The 16,579-nt window shown below is 36.3% G+C and overlaps 1 protein-coding gene across 3 annotated transcripts in view; it reads left to right on the top strand.

Annotated features, from left to right (window-relative positions):
* The window catches only part of nhs.L (NHS actin remodeling regulator L homeolog), a 121,513-nt gene that overhangs the window by 49,936 nt on the left and 54,998 nt on the right, over positions 1–16,579 (top strand). The window contains 2 exon segments of one of the 3 annotated variants that reach the window (NM_001095113.1): positions 1,680–1,891; positions 2,005–2,063. The exons of the other annotated variants lie outside the window; for them this stretch is intronic. Of the exon segments in view, the coding sequence (NP_001088582.1) occupies positions 2,039–2,063 (25 nt within the window). The 5' untranslated portion in view covers positions 1,680–1,891; positions 2,005–2,038. 3 annotated transcript variants of the gene reach the window in all.

Consider the following 16,579-nt stretch of genomic DNA (forward strand, 5'->3'; position numbering starts at 1 on the left):
ATGTACATCTGTCTCTGGTGAAGCTGTTGGCTGGCATGAAAGGGATTTTTATATACCAAACTAATGTTAAGCTGCATTTTCTTTAATGATATGTTTTCTTTCCAACTGGCATTCTCATAACTGGAGAAGTTGGACAGCTCAGCATTAATATATCCATCATTTCACTGCAAGCATGGATGTAATTATAAAGGTTTTTGATTGTAACTAGTCTCTGCCTTGTAAAAACAGTCACAGAATTTTATTCCATACTAGTGGAGTAGTCACATGCTAAGCTGTCCTTTCTTCCAACCAACAGGACTATGTATATAGTTAGTACCTTCCAATTGTCCTGTTTTTGGTTTGGCAATGCCGATATCCATGGTTCAAAGGGAAAATCATAGGTTGGAAGGTATTGGCATGATATGAAAATTTGAGGTTTGGACATGATAAGAGTCAGGAATGCTATAGGATCAACACACAACTATATATATATATATATATATATATATATATATATATATATATATAAAAGTCCAGAAGTTTCAAGAACTATGATACTTTCATGCAAAAGTTTCATAAAGAATAATTAGGTGGTCTGCAGTTGTCTTTGGATTTTTTACAGGGAAAATCCTGCAGCCATTCTGGCCATGATTTGGATATTTCACCAATGCACTTATTGATTGGTCATATTCTTCCATGGATCAGCTTATGACCCCATACTTGCAGTTAATTTGCTCACTGGTCTGTTTTGTTCAGGCTTCAGTTTACTATGCAATGAATCCGAATATTCCCACAACATTTAAGAGTAAACCACAAAGGCCTCTTTTCATAGCCAATTGACACTAAATGCTCCAGTGAGAAACCCTTTTGATCCTGTATAATCATGCCTCACTTTTGTGTCATCAGAAATTAGAGGCCTTGATTCTTTGATATTCTAAGTTTTATGTTTGAAAACAGAATGTTTGAAAAAGTCAGAGTGTTTTTTTTTTCAAGCAAAATTATTAAGACCAGACATTACTGGCTAACCAGTGCAATGAACAGCTGCAAACCGTTATTTGTATTAGTTCTCATGCTTTTATATCTTTAGGGTTTAATGGTGAAAATAATTTCATCAATCTGTTTATTTTTTTTATCACACATTTTTTATTTTTATATTTAAACATACAATCCAGTCACTGCACCTGAATGTACAAACATTAAACAAATGTAAATTACTCTTATATGTAAATTACTCTTATAGCTCCATTATTTTAGTTGGTGTTACTTTTGGACTATATAATCATTTACATTGCTTCTCTTTAATATTGACTTGGTTTGGTAATGACTGGCAAACAGTTTTTTTCCATAAAGATGACCCATTGAGTTAACTTCCCCTATAGTTTGGAAATCCTCTACTTAAACTTTCCCTGTATTTCAAAGTCCTGATATTTGTATCCATAGTTACCTGTGGGATTGTTTATTCCACTATTGACAAAGGCAAAGTATGACCCTTTCATGTTACACTTTAATATAGTGATTGGGAAGCTCTGGTTCTTTTTGTCCTCCATCTTCTGACCTTGGTGGATGTCTGCTGGAAAGCCTAGTGTCAACAAGGCCCAGTATAGAGTTCTGCCCTAAAAGGACAACCTGTTTAGAGAAGCTGGGAAACAAGGACCACATGGACAAGGATTAGACTATCTTTCTCATAGTACATTCTAGAAACTTGATAGTGAACCTTGGATAGTAAGAGCAGCATTGTGCTCCACCTAAAGATTGATAGCTGGATGTAGCTCTCCCTTAGGCATAACATAAGTGGAGGGATAAGGAATTTAAGTTTAGTATTCACTGCCTGAACATTTCTACTGGAGGAGATCTGGACCGCTCGCTGATAATCTTTAAAATGTATCATCAACCTGCCAAGTTCTGCACAGTGGTGAGTAGGTAAGGGTAAACTTCTGCCTTCATTAAATCTGTCATACATCTATATCATTGATCTGCTGTGAGTATAACCCTGTGGTATTTGCTAAAACCTGTTTGCCTCTTTAGCAACATTTCCCAGAGAGACGGAAAGTTATGGCAGATGCAGAAGATTTATGCTGCAAAAGGTACTATAATCACAAAGATATTTCCTGCTACTTTGTCTTTTGTGTTTGTGAAGAACGTGTGACTTGATGGGGCAATGTCAAAATATTTATTTCTATAAGTACAAACCATTTATTTGCACATTTGTTTATTTGTAATTTATTTTTAGCAACTAAAATATAGGCCTTGGTATCCTAATATAATACTTGTTGTCAGATCAGATCAGCCCCACCATGCCATACATCATTTAGTTTGATATTAAAAGATATAATCTAGCTCTAATCCACTACTTTTCCATACATGAATCAGTATACTATGCTAAACTTGAGTCACGTTGCATAATATAGAATCTCTGCTGCATGAGTGACTCAGCAGGGTTGAACTGGCTGGACATAAAAGACCCACAGCCTTATCAAAAGTGCAATCACTCATGAATCTACAGTAATGTGAAGGCTTCCCCTGAGTGTCAGCTACAGTAAATACAGCTAGTACTTGGCTGCACAAATGTCAACTAAAAGTACAGTGCACTATGCTAAGGTCATATGGAAGACCACTGTTAGCAATGGCTTAACTGTGACCACAAGATTTGCTGTAATAGTTACATCATTCCCTCCCCCTCCAAAAGAAAGTTTTCAATCTACATGTTATTGCTGCACATCAGGTGCACTGCTGATCGAAGACAGAGATGCTGTACAGGAAATTGCTTGATGAAAAGTCTTAGAGTGAACCTAATATAGTACAGGTGTCTGCATTTTTATACTAACTATAAATTGCCAAAGCAACGACTATTAACTAGGTTATTTACAGGCTGAATGTTGCATAAATTGAGGTGGATGCACAATTGCTCATCTGATTTCTTTTTTATTAAGTGCTTATTTGGCTTTAATGATATAGAGCAGTGGTTCCCAAACTCTACACTGGTCCCTTTCCTAAGTTTTCAGTTTTACTATATTTGTAAGACTTGTAAAATTTATTTAAAAAAATTATTGTAAAATAAATGGGCCCAAATAAATGTTCACAAAGGGGACCTCAGCCCAAGAATGTTTTAAGAACAAAAAAAAGTGCAAATCACTGGATGGCGCCAAATTTTAGGCACCCCCCAGCAATGTAAATCACTTAACTGATACCCTGGGACTGTGCTCCTGTTAGCTGAAAACTACACTGGCTCAGGGTACCCTTCAGCGAGCCCCAGAAAGCTTTTTCACTTTATTGTTTATGTGTTGGCCCATTGAAGAAAGAAGTAGCAGAAAAAAGGGATTGTCCATGAGGATATTCTGCTTTTTCTTCTACAGCTTTGTTGCATAATAATATGGCTAGCTAAAGAATAGCTATGCCCTAGTTTTGTAAATGGGTACTCTACTAATATAGCTTAGGTCATAACTATAGTAGCTGTTACCTGCTAGCATTGCATAAACTACATTTTTATACACATTCTACCTGGTACTACAAGCACTAGTTAATATATTACCAATTGCACCCTGAGGTTGGTCAACTGGGAGCACATGTAACACATAACGGTAAAAAACAACACAGATTGAACCTTCACAATTATCATCCTTCAAAAGTATTGCACTGCTCAATGGTGTGCGTTGTGGTAAAGTCTCAACAGTGACTCAAATCATTTCCCACTCTTAGACTTCCCACCCTTTCTTTCAGCCAACACACATCAGGGACCTAGTGCTGGCTGAGGTTATCATCATGGGAGTTTGGGAAAAAACCTTAAGCCTCAGAAATTATTCTAACAGGCATTTGGATCTAAAGCATTATTTAACGTGGCAGCACATTTCACCATGTGACTTGACGGTAATGCCAGTCTCAAGGTTTGTGTGCAAGAGTAGGTATTAACTTTTACATTTGCTTGCAATGATAGAGCCCTCCTATAAGTTTCCATAAGGCTAAGATTGAACTCTATATGGCCCCACAACAGGTAACGGGTTAACATACAATGAGGCCATAGATGGTGTGAGAATTTATACACTGCAAGGTGGATATGCAATATTTAACTTCCTTTACTATAATTCTTTCCTATTCTTTGTCTTCATACTCTGGAATCCTAGCAGCCGTTTGCTGTTACTTCTGGTCTGTGATTAAATACTAAAAATATGACACATCCACGAGCTGCCAAGAAACAGTTCAAAATCCATAAAAATGATTCAAGGGCTTGAAAGTGAATTACCTGTTGCCATGCATACATTCATGCTGGCGTAATGGTATTCCAAATGTCATATTATTAAGTGAAGAAAAGTGAGGACTTCCAAACACGTGCAGTTTGTCTAGAGAAATGATTCCTCATGGATTATAGAAAAATAACTTTTAAGGTGGTCTAGAGTATTGGCTTTATTGCAAACCTTCCTATGAAGATGTGTGTTCCAGAAAGGTTATTTATCATAAGACACAAGGAGGATATTTAAACATGAAGTGCATGTCTGGGTGAAGAATGAAATATGACCTACACTTACAGGAAAGCTTGAGTAGTTGCATTGTGGTATTGTGGTGTTTGTGTGTTTGTGAAGAAATGTACACTAACTTTCTTAGGATTATGCAAAGTGCAAAAAACATCACTAACCCTCAGGTTTTTTACACTATTGCCCAAAAGGAGACCTTCACCTTAAAAATGCTTTATGAAACTGTGCTTGGTGTGAGGAGGCAGCAGAAGAAGTAATTGATATGGGTTAGGTGCAAATGAGCAAACCTTACCTTGGTGTGTTCCAAATTTGATGGGGACTTGGTGAAAGACCTGCAGGTTGATATTTAACATCTATGGAAAATGCTCGAATACAAAATATGATGATGTCAAAAGGATTATGAGGATTTGGGCATGTTTGACTGAGGGACAGCAGTAGTACAATGACAAGCACAGTGAGACTGAGCTATAGACTATTGTGATTGTATCAAACAATGGAAACCATAAGTCAGGGACACAATAGTAAAGCTGCCACCAGCACATTACTAGAAATGATCTAAGATCAGAGTACATCACAGCACTGGGAAAGGCTAACGAAAAATATGTCATGAAAATCATCATCCTCTGCCCTAGACAAGAGAATTAGAAGGGTTTATACTGACTAGAAAAACTATAATAAGCACCTTCACTTATTTACAAAAAATAGTTAGCTTGCACATTCAAAGTTTGAGAAATATATATTCAAATTACTACTCAGGGCGCAATTGCCTCTCTTGGCTGGAAAGGCTAGACAGTTAAATTATAGGCCCCAGACAACCAAAAAACATGTCCCTTTTTGCCTTTGGGTATGTGCCATTGTTTTAAATGTATCTTACACACAATACATACAGTTTAAAGAGAATTAGGGAAATCTAAACCTATATAAACATGTATGCATGCATGTAGAGGTATAACTTTATATAGGGCTAGGGCTACAAAAGTCTAGTTCTTGGCTTCAACTTTACATGCTTGTCAAATTACTGAATTATTGAGTTTAAAACTAAAAAACAGAAGTGGGCAGGGTCACCCCCACAGTCCAAAAACTTGATTGGGAACACCAGTGGGTGCAGGTCTTAATGGAGCCCTTTAATTACCTATGGCAGGTGATAAGGACATGATTGCTTTGGGCCCCCCTGTGCAGCTAACATGAGATTTCCAAGCATTCAGACCCCTAGATCTTCTTCAGATGATGCTAGTCTCCTGTAACGTTAAAAGTGTTTGACCACCAGTAGGCAGTTGCAAAAGCAAAAAAAACAAGTAGGCAGTTGCAACATTAATATAAATTGAATTTTCAATTTTGCTAAAGATTTAATTTTTTTAAAAAAAAAATAGGCTTGGCCAAAAGAGTGAATTTTCCAGAAATCTGAATCATATCTCAGCCTCACTGGACAGACTTCATTCTTAAATCAAACCCTATATGCAGTTGGCAAGAGATTGCCTTTCACTAGAAGAATTATATGCAGGAAAGTGTTTATTTCTTTGTAAGGCCACATCTTTGATTCCTTCAGTAGGGTCTCATATAAAACAAATATTTTCTTTGTGTGTGGCACTGCAGAGAAAAGGCTGACACCCTATTAATTCCAGCAGATTTTGGTTAAAGTTTCATTAGGGGCTGTATTTATTCAGGTGCTACATGGTCACCATTATCACACCTCAAAGCTCAGTACAGGAAACTTTAATGCGGTTTCAATTATATAAAAATGACATCGGAAAGGCTGCACTAAATCTGTTCCTTTGTACCATATCCCATAATCCTTTGCTTTCATTTTTTTTTACCTCTGCAGTAAGGGGAGCAAAAGTAATGTTATTTTATGTTTCATGTAACAGCCAAGAACAATAAGAATAAAGTGGCTTCAAATCTAATCTGCATGGCAATGCAATAAAGAAGTTCTGAGGCCAGAAAAACAAATTTACTTTCATGGTTTAAATAAAAAAAGAACAAAGATATTTATGTAAACCTTGAAGATTAATATGTAAAAGCTTTTGCAAGGTAATAACATTTCAGATATATGATATTTTGTGTGCTGGGTTTTTAGCAGGATTGCATTCACTGATCTCCTTTGTGGTGCCAAGCTACAAAGACAATAAAGGGCACATTTCTGACCTCACAAATAAGTTGGTATGGGAGCAATAAAGTCTATCTAGTAAGAGTAAAAAAATCAACATTTTATTGCAGATAAATATTCTAGGAAAAATAGACGGGTTATTAGTTATTATACCACTTATTTTTTTTACCATTTTTGGCTAAAGGCATTTTTGGGGTGTCACCATATAGAGCAGGGATCCCCAACCTTTTGAACCCGTGAGCAACATTCAGAAGTAAAAGGAGTTGGGGAGCAACACAAGCATGAAAAATGTTCTTGGGGTGCCAAATAAGTGCTGTGATTGGCCATTTGGTAGCCCCTATGTGGATTGTCAACCTTCATTGAAACTCTGTTTGGCAGTGCACCTGGTTTTTATGCAACCAAAACTTGCCTCCAAGCCTGGAATTCAAAAATAAGCTCCTGCTTTGAGGCCACTGGGAGCAACATCCAAGTGGTTGGAGAGCAACATGTTGCTCATGAGCTACTGGTTGGGGATCACTGATATAGAGTATGAACTTCTTAGGGCCCATCCAGTCATGCACAACGGCATGAACAGGTACTTTTGTTTCAAAAAAAACATCAGGTTTCCAGAAACAATGGTGCTGCATATATTCATATATCCATCTCACACATAATTTCATGTTACTACAAATCATCAGATATCAGATTTTCCTGACAAAGCCGAGACATTAGCAAGTATATATGAGCAGCAAATCGGGGACTACATAATGTTAGCTGAGCACAGAGCATGCTTTCTTTTGGTTTTATGCATATAGCATAGCAATTTGCCACTTTTTGTTAAAGATTGCATAATCATAATCACATTGGTCATTCTGACTGAAGCATAAGTGTAGGTTAACTCCAAAAACAAAACCTTGGCGTCTTCAAAGTCCTCTGCATTACTAATAGTATCTCAGCCAAACCATATATTAGCATTCAGTAACCTCTGGAATCCTCCTCCATAACAACTTACTTTGGGCCAATATTGTCAACTTTTGGCTTCAACCGCTGCCAAGTTTCTGAAAACATTTTACTGAGGTTTGTTCTTAAACCTTATAGCTAACAGAGACGGTGAGAAGGTAAACCAAAAAGACATAGCCTGCCAAGGTTTAGACTTGGGAGTATCCAGACAAGAGTGAATGCGAGCAGCCCTGAAAAGGGAGTGTATAGAGATTCAAACCATTTTCTGGGGGCAGCATATTTAGGGGACTTCTCAGCATGTGGCCTGAAAGAATCTGTAATATAAATACATTTTTTATTAAAATATTAATTTCCTTGATGATTATAAATTGGAATTGGGCGTCAAGTTCTAAACCCGAGAAAAAAAAGACAGGAGAAAAACAGACCCCAGGGCTTGAACAGAGATTGGGAAGAAAATAAATTAATAGAAGATGTAAGCAGTTAATTATCAAAAGGCAAGGAAGAGAAATGTAAATATTATTTGTTAGAAGGGCCACCAAAACAGATTTGTTGATGGGTCCCAACACCCTAGGCGGAACACTTTCCAAAACATGTTCTTTTTTACAATACTGTGACTAGTGCCGGGCAATGCCAGCCAGGCACCCCAGGCAACCTGGCAGGCCACATTGCAGGCAGCGCGCAAATGAGGACATGTGTGCACGCCCGTGTGCAAACGAGCACAGACAGGCCTGCATCAGCACCCTTTGAAATCAGTGTGGCACTGGCTTAACCTAGTGGCAGACTAAGGGTAAGCTGCTTATGAGATACGTGCCTGGCTCCCATGGCACATGCCTCTTCTACTTACCCCTAGTTCCAGCCCTGAGTGTGATTGAGGTCTTTCTCATTAACTCCATAAGAATAAAACAAAAATACTTTTATTTTTAAATATACACTTCAACAATAGATAAATGGTTTTCTCAAGTTATTTCATGTTTTCTTTATTCCTGGATTAATATTTAGAGGCTTTCAATACAATGGTGACAATGGTTATTCCTGGATATGGTACAAGAAAACATTCTGCACATAAAAATACATTGACAGGCCAAGTTAAAAAATCACAGATAAAAAGGTTAATGGTTTCATAACAATGGAAAAGCACACATTGAATACTCAGTCCCAGGCAAACTACAGCAGGTCCTTAGTTTGATGTTAGGCCAGGTATGTGTCAAGCATAAATATAATAGGAACATTGTGTGTGTGTTCTTGGTTTTTTTTTTTGCTTTGCCCAAGTGAAGCTTTTTGGTCAAGCAATTTGGCTGATCTCATTACTGTTATATATTTTCAATTTCTGAGCATATTAACAGTCTGACATGTCTGGCTGTCAGTACTCACTCACTATGTTACCATTGATGTGGTTAAGGTGAGGTACAGGCATTGTAAGGGAATAATAGATTTAAGTGAATATTGTTAGCTATCATAACGTAGACTATAGTTTAATCATTATTGTTGTTTTACTGCTAACTACTACTGTTGCTGTGATTACTATCATTAAGGGGCCGATTCATCAATAGTCGAATATCGAGGGTTAATTAACCCTCGATATTCGACTGGGAACTAAAATCGTTCGACTTCGAATATCGAAGTCGAACGATTTTGCGCAAATCCTGCGATCGTACGATCAAAGGATTTTTCGTTCGATCGAACGATTAAATCCTTCGAATCGAACGATTCGAAGGATTTGAATCCAACGATCGAAGGAAAATCCTTCGATCAAAAAATCACAGGCAAGCCTATGGGGACCTTCCCCATAGGCTAACATTGACTTCGGTAGGTTTTATCTACCGAAGTAGGTGGTCGAAGTATTTTTTAAAGAGACAGTACTTCGATTATCGAATGGTCGAATAGTCGAACGATTTTTACTTCGAATCGTTCGAATCGTTCGAATTCGAACGAATTTAACCAATTCGATGGTCGAAGTACCCAAAAAATACTTCGAAATTCGAAGTTTTTTACATTCGAATTCTTCACTCGAATTTTGTAAATCTGCCCCCAGATGTATATGTTTGATGTAATGACATTACTAGATTCACTACATTTATTATTGAAATGTTTGTAAAATTTCTTTCTTGAAAAACCCAATAAAAAACTATTGAAACCGTAAGGGAATAATAGGATTTGTTCAGCTTCATGGTGTCTATATGTATAAATGCATAGCATGTTTGCAAATAGCAATAGTATCTAAATCCTGAATCAAATTAGATACTTAAAATATAACTGTACAGCTCATGTTTAGAAATGAGTCTCAAGCATACTCAAGCATACTATCACAAATATATAAATAGACGCAACTGTAAGGCTTGGGTTCTTAGTATTCATCATATAAAGATGCAAATAAGCAGAGAGCTTGTAGAATAATTAGCATAGTACAAGTGATTCAGTTTGATCATTATTATACACTTTTTTAAAAACACACAAATCTACTATTTTCCTACCATAGTACTTGGTCAAGGTCAGTTTTGGCAGGAAACATAGATTTTGGTCTGTTTGGGGCCTTCCTTTTCCTACCAGCTGTCAGGTTGATTCTGCTTGCAGATGGCCTTTGGGAAGATATCTCTGTAGTGCTTGTATCTGTGCTTGCTTCTTCCCTGGAGACTGATGCACTATGGCAGGATGCTTCCACTTTCCTCTACTTGAGGAGAACATATTTTGATTAACAGAGGAAGTTGAAAGCCAGTGATATTTTCTTTTATTCCCTGTGTTGCAATTCTCAGGGAATTTAAAATGACTGAACCTTGTGAACTTGTTTTACAGTTGGTGAGTTAGACAGTTGCAGAGCACAAAACACAGATGGAGGACATTCATGATGAAAAACTAAACTGGCAGGGCCATTATTATGTTTATTCTGTATTTATATAGCTCTGCCATATCACATAGCGCTATACAGAGATTATACATTATACACATAAACTCAGTGACTCGGTGGAGCTTAAAATCAAAGATCCTAATCACTTTTGCACACACTAGGTTTCATTTTTTAGAAGCCTATTAACCTGCCTGTATTAAAGGTATCAAAGGAAACCCATGCAGACACGGGGATACCATACACACATTGCAGACAGTGCCCTGGCTGGATTAAAAATCATAGGGCTCCATGCTAGTTATTTGTCAGTGCCCACCCCCAGGATGCCTGGGATATTAGTAGGATATGGTTCATGTATAAATAAAATGGGTCTCTAAATAAACCATCCCTGGCTGCAGAATGGATGCCCAAACATCCCCTGATCCAGATAATTTTGTTATAAGCCCCTCCCACTTTACCTCTCTTCAAACCAACCCATGCTAGGACTGGAGACCTAACAATGGCTCCCACGTGTCCTGCACCACAACAGCCTTGTAATCTGTTATTTCTGATTATATACTATTAGTCAGTAATGACTATAGGACTTGTTACGGTCTCTGTTATAAATAAGTACATAATAAATAATCTTGCATTTAGCTTTCACTTAAGCTATGAGAGTTAAACAAATAGTGAGTTTCACAAAGAGTGAAATGACTTCTGACAATGACGGCAGCCAATCAGAGCGCAGATTCAGATTCCATGTTGTCTGTTAATTAATAAGCTGTGGCTTTTTGCTGCACCATCTCCTGGCTGTTATATGATTTAATTATCTTCATGCCAGCAGTAAGTAACATACACTCAATTAATAACTGAAATAGAAATGCCATAAAAGAATTTACAGGATTTCATCAACTGAGGCCTAGAGAGATCTTCTAATTAATCATTAATGTAGGGATTTCTTATTTAACTTGGGAATGTAGATATCGTTAATTACTGGATTTCTTTTCTACTTCTTTTGACTTTAGAACTTACACATAAAAAATATTATCATTTACAAGGTAAAGCTGGATGTAAACAATGTGGAAGTGGTGTATTACAGGGAAAGATAATGCACATATAAGCCACGTTTAAGTTAACTTTTACTATATTATGGAATGGCTAATTCTAGCAACTTTTCAATTGGCTTTCATTTTTTCTTTTTTATAGCTTTTGAATTATTTGCCTTTATCTTCTGACTTTTTCCAGCTTTTAAATCTAAAAAAAAACAAATGCTCTGTAAGGCTACACATGTATTGTTCTTGTTACTGGAGAGCTGCTCAATAAAAAGCTAAAATAACTAAAAAAAAAACACAAATAATTAAAAATGAAATTATATTGCAAATTATCTCAGAATATCACTAAATCATATCTACAGCATACTAAAAGTTACTTTAAAGGTGAACAACCCCTTTAAGCCAGGGTGAAACAATAGTGCAGTACATGTGTGCGCACAATAGATCATAGAAAGGGTTGACCTTTTCTGCCAAGATATATTGAAATTCTCATTAATTTCTGTCTCACTGGGTGCTCTATTTTTTTTCAGGAGTCAGTATGGATCAGTGTAAACTACTTAGTGGTTTCTATGGGTTTCTGCACTGGAGAAAATTTGCCAGAGGTAACTTAATATGCCCCAGTTAATACATAGCAAGGAGAATATTGGCTAAATGATCTCTGCTTTGGTGGGAGATGGGAGATGTCTGACACACCAGAAAAAAAATACTGATTACAGTAACATTATAGTTAACAAATAACTAGAATATATATATATATATATATATAGATAGATAGATAGATAGATAGATAGATAGATAGATAGATAGATAGATAGATAGATAGATAGATAGAGATATATATATATATATATATGTATCATTTAGCTTCTTCATCTAACTGCATTATTAGAAAATTTTGCATAACATTAGGAACACAAAGGAAGTTGATTTTTAGCACCTTTGCTTGCATTATTACTGGATCCAAGGACCTTGCTAATGACTTCTTAACTAATTGACTTGATATGTAATGGTAGGGAGCCAAAGGCTAAAGCAAGATTAGAAACTCCTAAGAATATAAAGCTTTGATGTGGCTGAAATCCTATTAAAGTTTAGACAGTATATGATGGTTGAGGGAAAGCTAGATCGCATCCATAAACACCTCACATGGGAAAATAAAGAAAAATGAGAACCCCAATTTTTCAGCCTGCTTCACAAATCACAAAATCAGTTCCACTAAAGGCACCATCGTTATATAAATATGTTAAAACCAAGTAACTGCTATAGGACATTTGGTTATGTAGTTATTATTTAGAATGCTAAATGCATTCCTCTCTGTTTTTCCTGGTGATTCACAATTCATTTCTTATTGCTTTGGTTTGTGAAGACTATAGCTTTCTGTATCACAATATTTTATTTGATGCACATAGATATGCAGTCTTCTAATGCAACCCAGGCAATGGCACTGAGCCAAAAACCTGCAACTGCAGGAAAATCCAGCCAAATGTGCTTTTGCACAGCTTGTCCCTAATTGCAAAAGACAAGTGGAGGTTCCAAGTGAAATTCTAAATAAGAACTTACAAAAAATAGGGGAAATGTGTGTTTTTCTAAATTTGCATGTAAGTTTTAATGTAAAAATGACCACTCTGCGTGTATATATCATTCTATATGTTGGCTAAAAATGGCTTAGCTATGTTGCTACTTGTGTGGTTAAAGTGCCTTGTGTTGCCTGAACAGACTACACAATAAGGAAAACCTACAGACAGCACAGTAAAAAAAATAAACATGTCACAGAGGCTAGTAACAAACAAAACATCTGGACAGTCAGTGGCTGGGATGAAACGCATGCTAACACTTGGATTTGTACAGAGATTAAACATTATTATATGTTTGAGATAGATAGATGCCAACAATTTTCCTTTTTATTAGCAGGGAACAATGCAGGGCGTCTGAGTTAGCTGTCGATCACTATCAATACGTGAATTGAGCAATAGAACTGTCCAAAAAAGAACTAGTTCAATATGCAGAGGCAAAATAAAAGCTTTTTTTCTGTTTTATGAGTTCTTGTAATCTGAGGAGCATTTAAAATCCTGCATAAAATTTCTTAAATACCATTAAACACACCACAGAAATGAGTGATTAAGTCAAAAGATAGCCAAAAAAAGAATCTTTGTCATTTTTCAAGTAAATAAAATATAAATATATCCATAAACAGTCCTCCATGTTATTCTTTTATTTCATTTGCTTTAACAATAGGGAACAAAAAGCTGTAAATATTTCCTGGCCCACCAAGCATTATAAAACTCCGGTTATAATTGGAATGGCTATAATATATATAGTGCCAGCAAGTAAAACAAAAATGCAAAACATTAGAGACACACATGAAATCTGTAATATAGATAATGCCATTCAATGCAGTTACATAGTTACATAGTTAAATTGGGTTGAAAAAAGGCAAAGTCCATCAAGTTCAACCCCTCCAAATGAAAACCCACACACACCCCTCCCTACTTTCTTATAAATCATATACAGGTATGGGATCCGTTATCCAGAAACCTGTTATCCAGAAAGTTCCGAATTACGGAATGAACATCTCCCGTAGACGCCATTATAATCAAATAATCCAAATTTTTTTAAAAATGATTTCCTTTTTCTCTGTAATAATAAAACAGTAGCTTATACTTGATCCAAAGTAAGATATAATGAATCCTGTTTGGAAGCACAACCAGCCTATTGGGTTTATGTAATGTTTACATGATTTTCTAGTAGACTTAAGGTATGAAGATCCAAATTATGGAAAGATTCGTTATCCGGAAAACCCCAGGTCCCGAGCATTCTGGATAACAGGTCCCGTACGTATATATCCATATCTATACTAACTATAGAATTTAGTATCACAATAGCCTTTGATATTATGTCTGTCGAAGCCATTATTAAAGGCATTAACTGAATCAGCCATCACAACATCACCCGGCAGTGCATTCCACAACCTCACTGTCCTGACTGTGAAGAACCCTCTATGTTGCTTCAAATGAAAGTTCTTTTCTTCTAGTCTAAAGGGGTGGCCTCTGGTACGGTGATCCACTTTATGGGTAAAAAGGTCCCCTGCCATTTGTCTATAATGTCCTCTAATGTACTTGTAAAGTGTAATCATGTCCCCTCGCAAGCGCCTTTTTTCCAGAGAAAACAACCCCAACCTTGACAGTCTACCCTCATAATTTAAGTCTTCCATCCCTCTAACCAATTTAGTTGCACGTCTCTGCACTCTCTCCAGCTCATTTATATCCCTCTTAAGGACTGGAGTCCAAAACTGCACTGCATACTCCAGATGAGGCCTCACCAGGGACCTATAAAGAGGCATAATTATGTTTTCATCCCTTGATTTAATTCCCTTTTTTATGCAAGACAGAACTTTATTTGCTTTAGTAGCCACAGAATGCCACTGCCCAAAGTTAGACAACTTGTTATCTACAAAACCCCCAAGATCCTTCTCATTTAAGGAAACTCCCAACACACTGCCATTTAGTGTATAATTTGCATTTATATTATTTTTGCCAAAGTACATAACCTTGCATTTATCAACATTGAACCTCATTTATGATAATAATTTCAGTTGCCTAGTTTCGTGGCAGAGCAAGAGATTTTATAGATTTTATAGGGGGTTATGTTGTAACATGAACAAAGTTTGTCTTGATCCAAATAACCCATAGCAACCAATACAATGAGCTCAGGCATCTGAATGTACGTTACTGACTTCTAAAAGGTGAGACTATTTAATTGTAAACACATTAACTTGTAATGGACTTTAATTTTCAAACCACAATACAGTAAGGAAACATATTAATACCAGACCACACAAGTGTTTATTGAGTTTTATTACCTTAAAATGTTTTTCTAATTAGGAAGATATTCTGGAGACCATAAACAATCGTACATACAGTATAATACTAAGTATATTTTAGTTGTGTAAGTAAAGTCATCTAAAAGGCACACTGAAGATAAAAGCGTTTTATTGGATTTAGCGTTTAAAATCTGATCTGATATTATAGCGCTTTAATTAACAAGCCCATAGGTATCTGGCTTTCTTTAGGAACAGTTCATATGCCCAGGATTTCCATTATGAAAGAAATCAGTAATGTTAAAGAAACTAGTAAAGAAAGCATCTAGTGTATTTTCTTCCAGCAATATATTTGGTGTAAATAGGCAGTATGTGCATCCAATATGAACAGTCAATCCAATATGTCTCATTCATGATCAGCTTACAGGTTTGAGCATTTTTGACAGGTCCACCAGTATTACTGATCTATCAAACAGGGTTTCTGTGTAGATATCCAGAAACCATTTACTGAAGGGGCTTCCAAGGTTACATTTCAAAACCAGGTCAACAGATGACTAATTTGTTCAAATGAATGCTGAACTGTTATGCTGAACCCATAGAAAATAATCAGGTAGCAATTACTAGTGTTTGAAAAAAAACATCTGCTTGGTTGTTATACATCACTAGACATTGGAAAACGTTGCACCTTTTATTACAAAAGCCTGTTAAAATACATGCACAAGTCACCAAGTTCTTCTGTAAATGTTCCGCCTTACAATTGAATCCATGAATCCCACATTTTACAGACTTGGGATGTTAAGATAAAGACATATAAACAATGTTTTGGTCTCATTTTATCAAAGAGTTATGTCGCAATCAGCATTGTAAATTCCCTTTCAATCACACAGAGGCTCCTGTTCTGTCTCCAGGTACTGTATATGGCAATTTAAAACTATCACTTTTGTTTACATGGCTCATTGGCAGCTTTCCATATCTTAATTGTTAGTTGTTTATTTACTGCTGTGACTTGAGTGTCTCATGCTAACTAGGCCTCATAAAAAATAACTTCCTCCTTAACCCGTTAAACCTCATACTCCATACTCCAAGCATAAAAGTGTGAGACAGCAGAGTCAAATATAGTACTGCCCTCTGATGGAACTATTGTTAGTAGTTTTGAGTTCACAAAATTTCCCAGGATTAGATACTATATGGGGGTTATTTACTAAGTTCCGAATACCCAAAATTCCCCGAAATCCGAAAAATTCGTGATTTTTTGTGTTATAATAGGCTTTTAAAAAATCACGAATTTTCTGGAATTTATTAAACCCCGGGGGCTAAAATGCCCGTATATAAAAACAATGCATCTCAAACCTGTTGAGGTTGCATAAAAGTCAATTTCACAATGTTTTCGGCGTTTTCGGGTGAAAA

Source organism: Xenopus laevis, chromosome 2L (assembly GCF_017654675.1).
Source record: "Xenopus laevis strain J_2021 chromosome 2L, Xenopus_laevis_v10.1, whole genome shotgun sequence".
In the NCBI taxonomy this organism is placed as follows: domain Eukaryota; kingdom Metazoa; phylum Chordata; class Amphibia; order Anura; family Pipidae; genus Xenopus; species Xenopus laevis.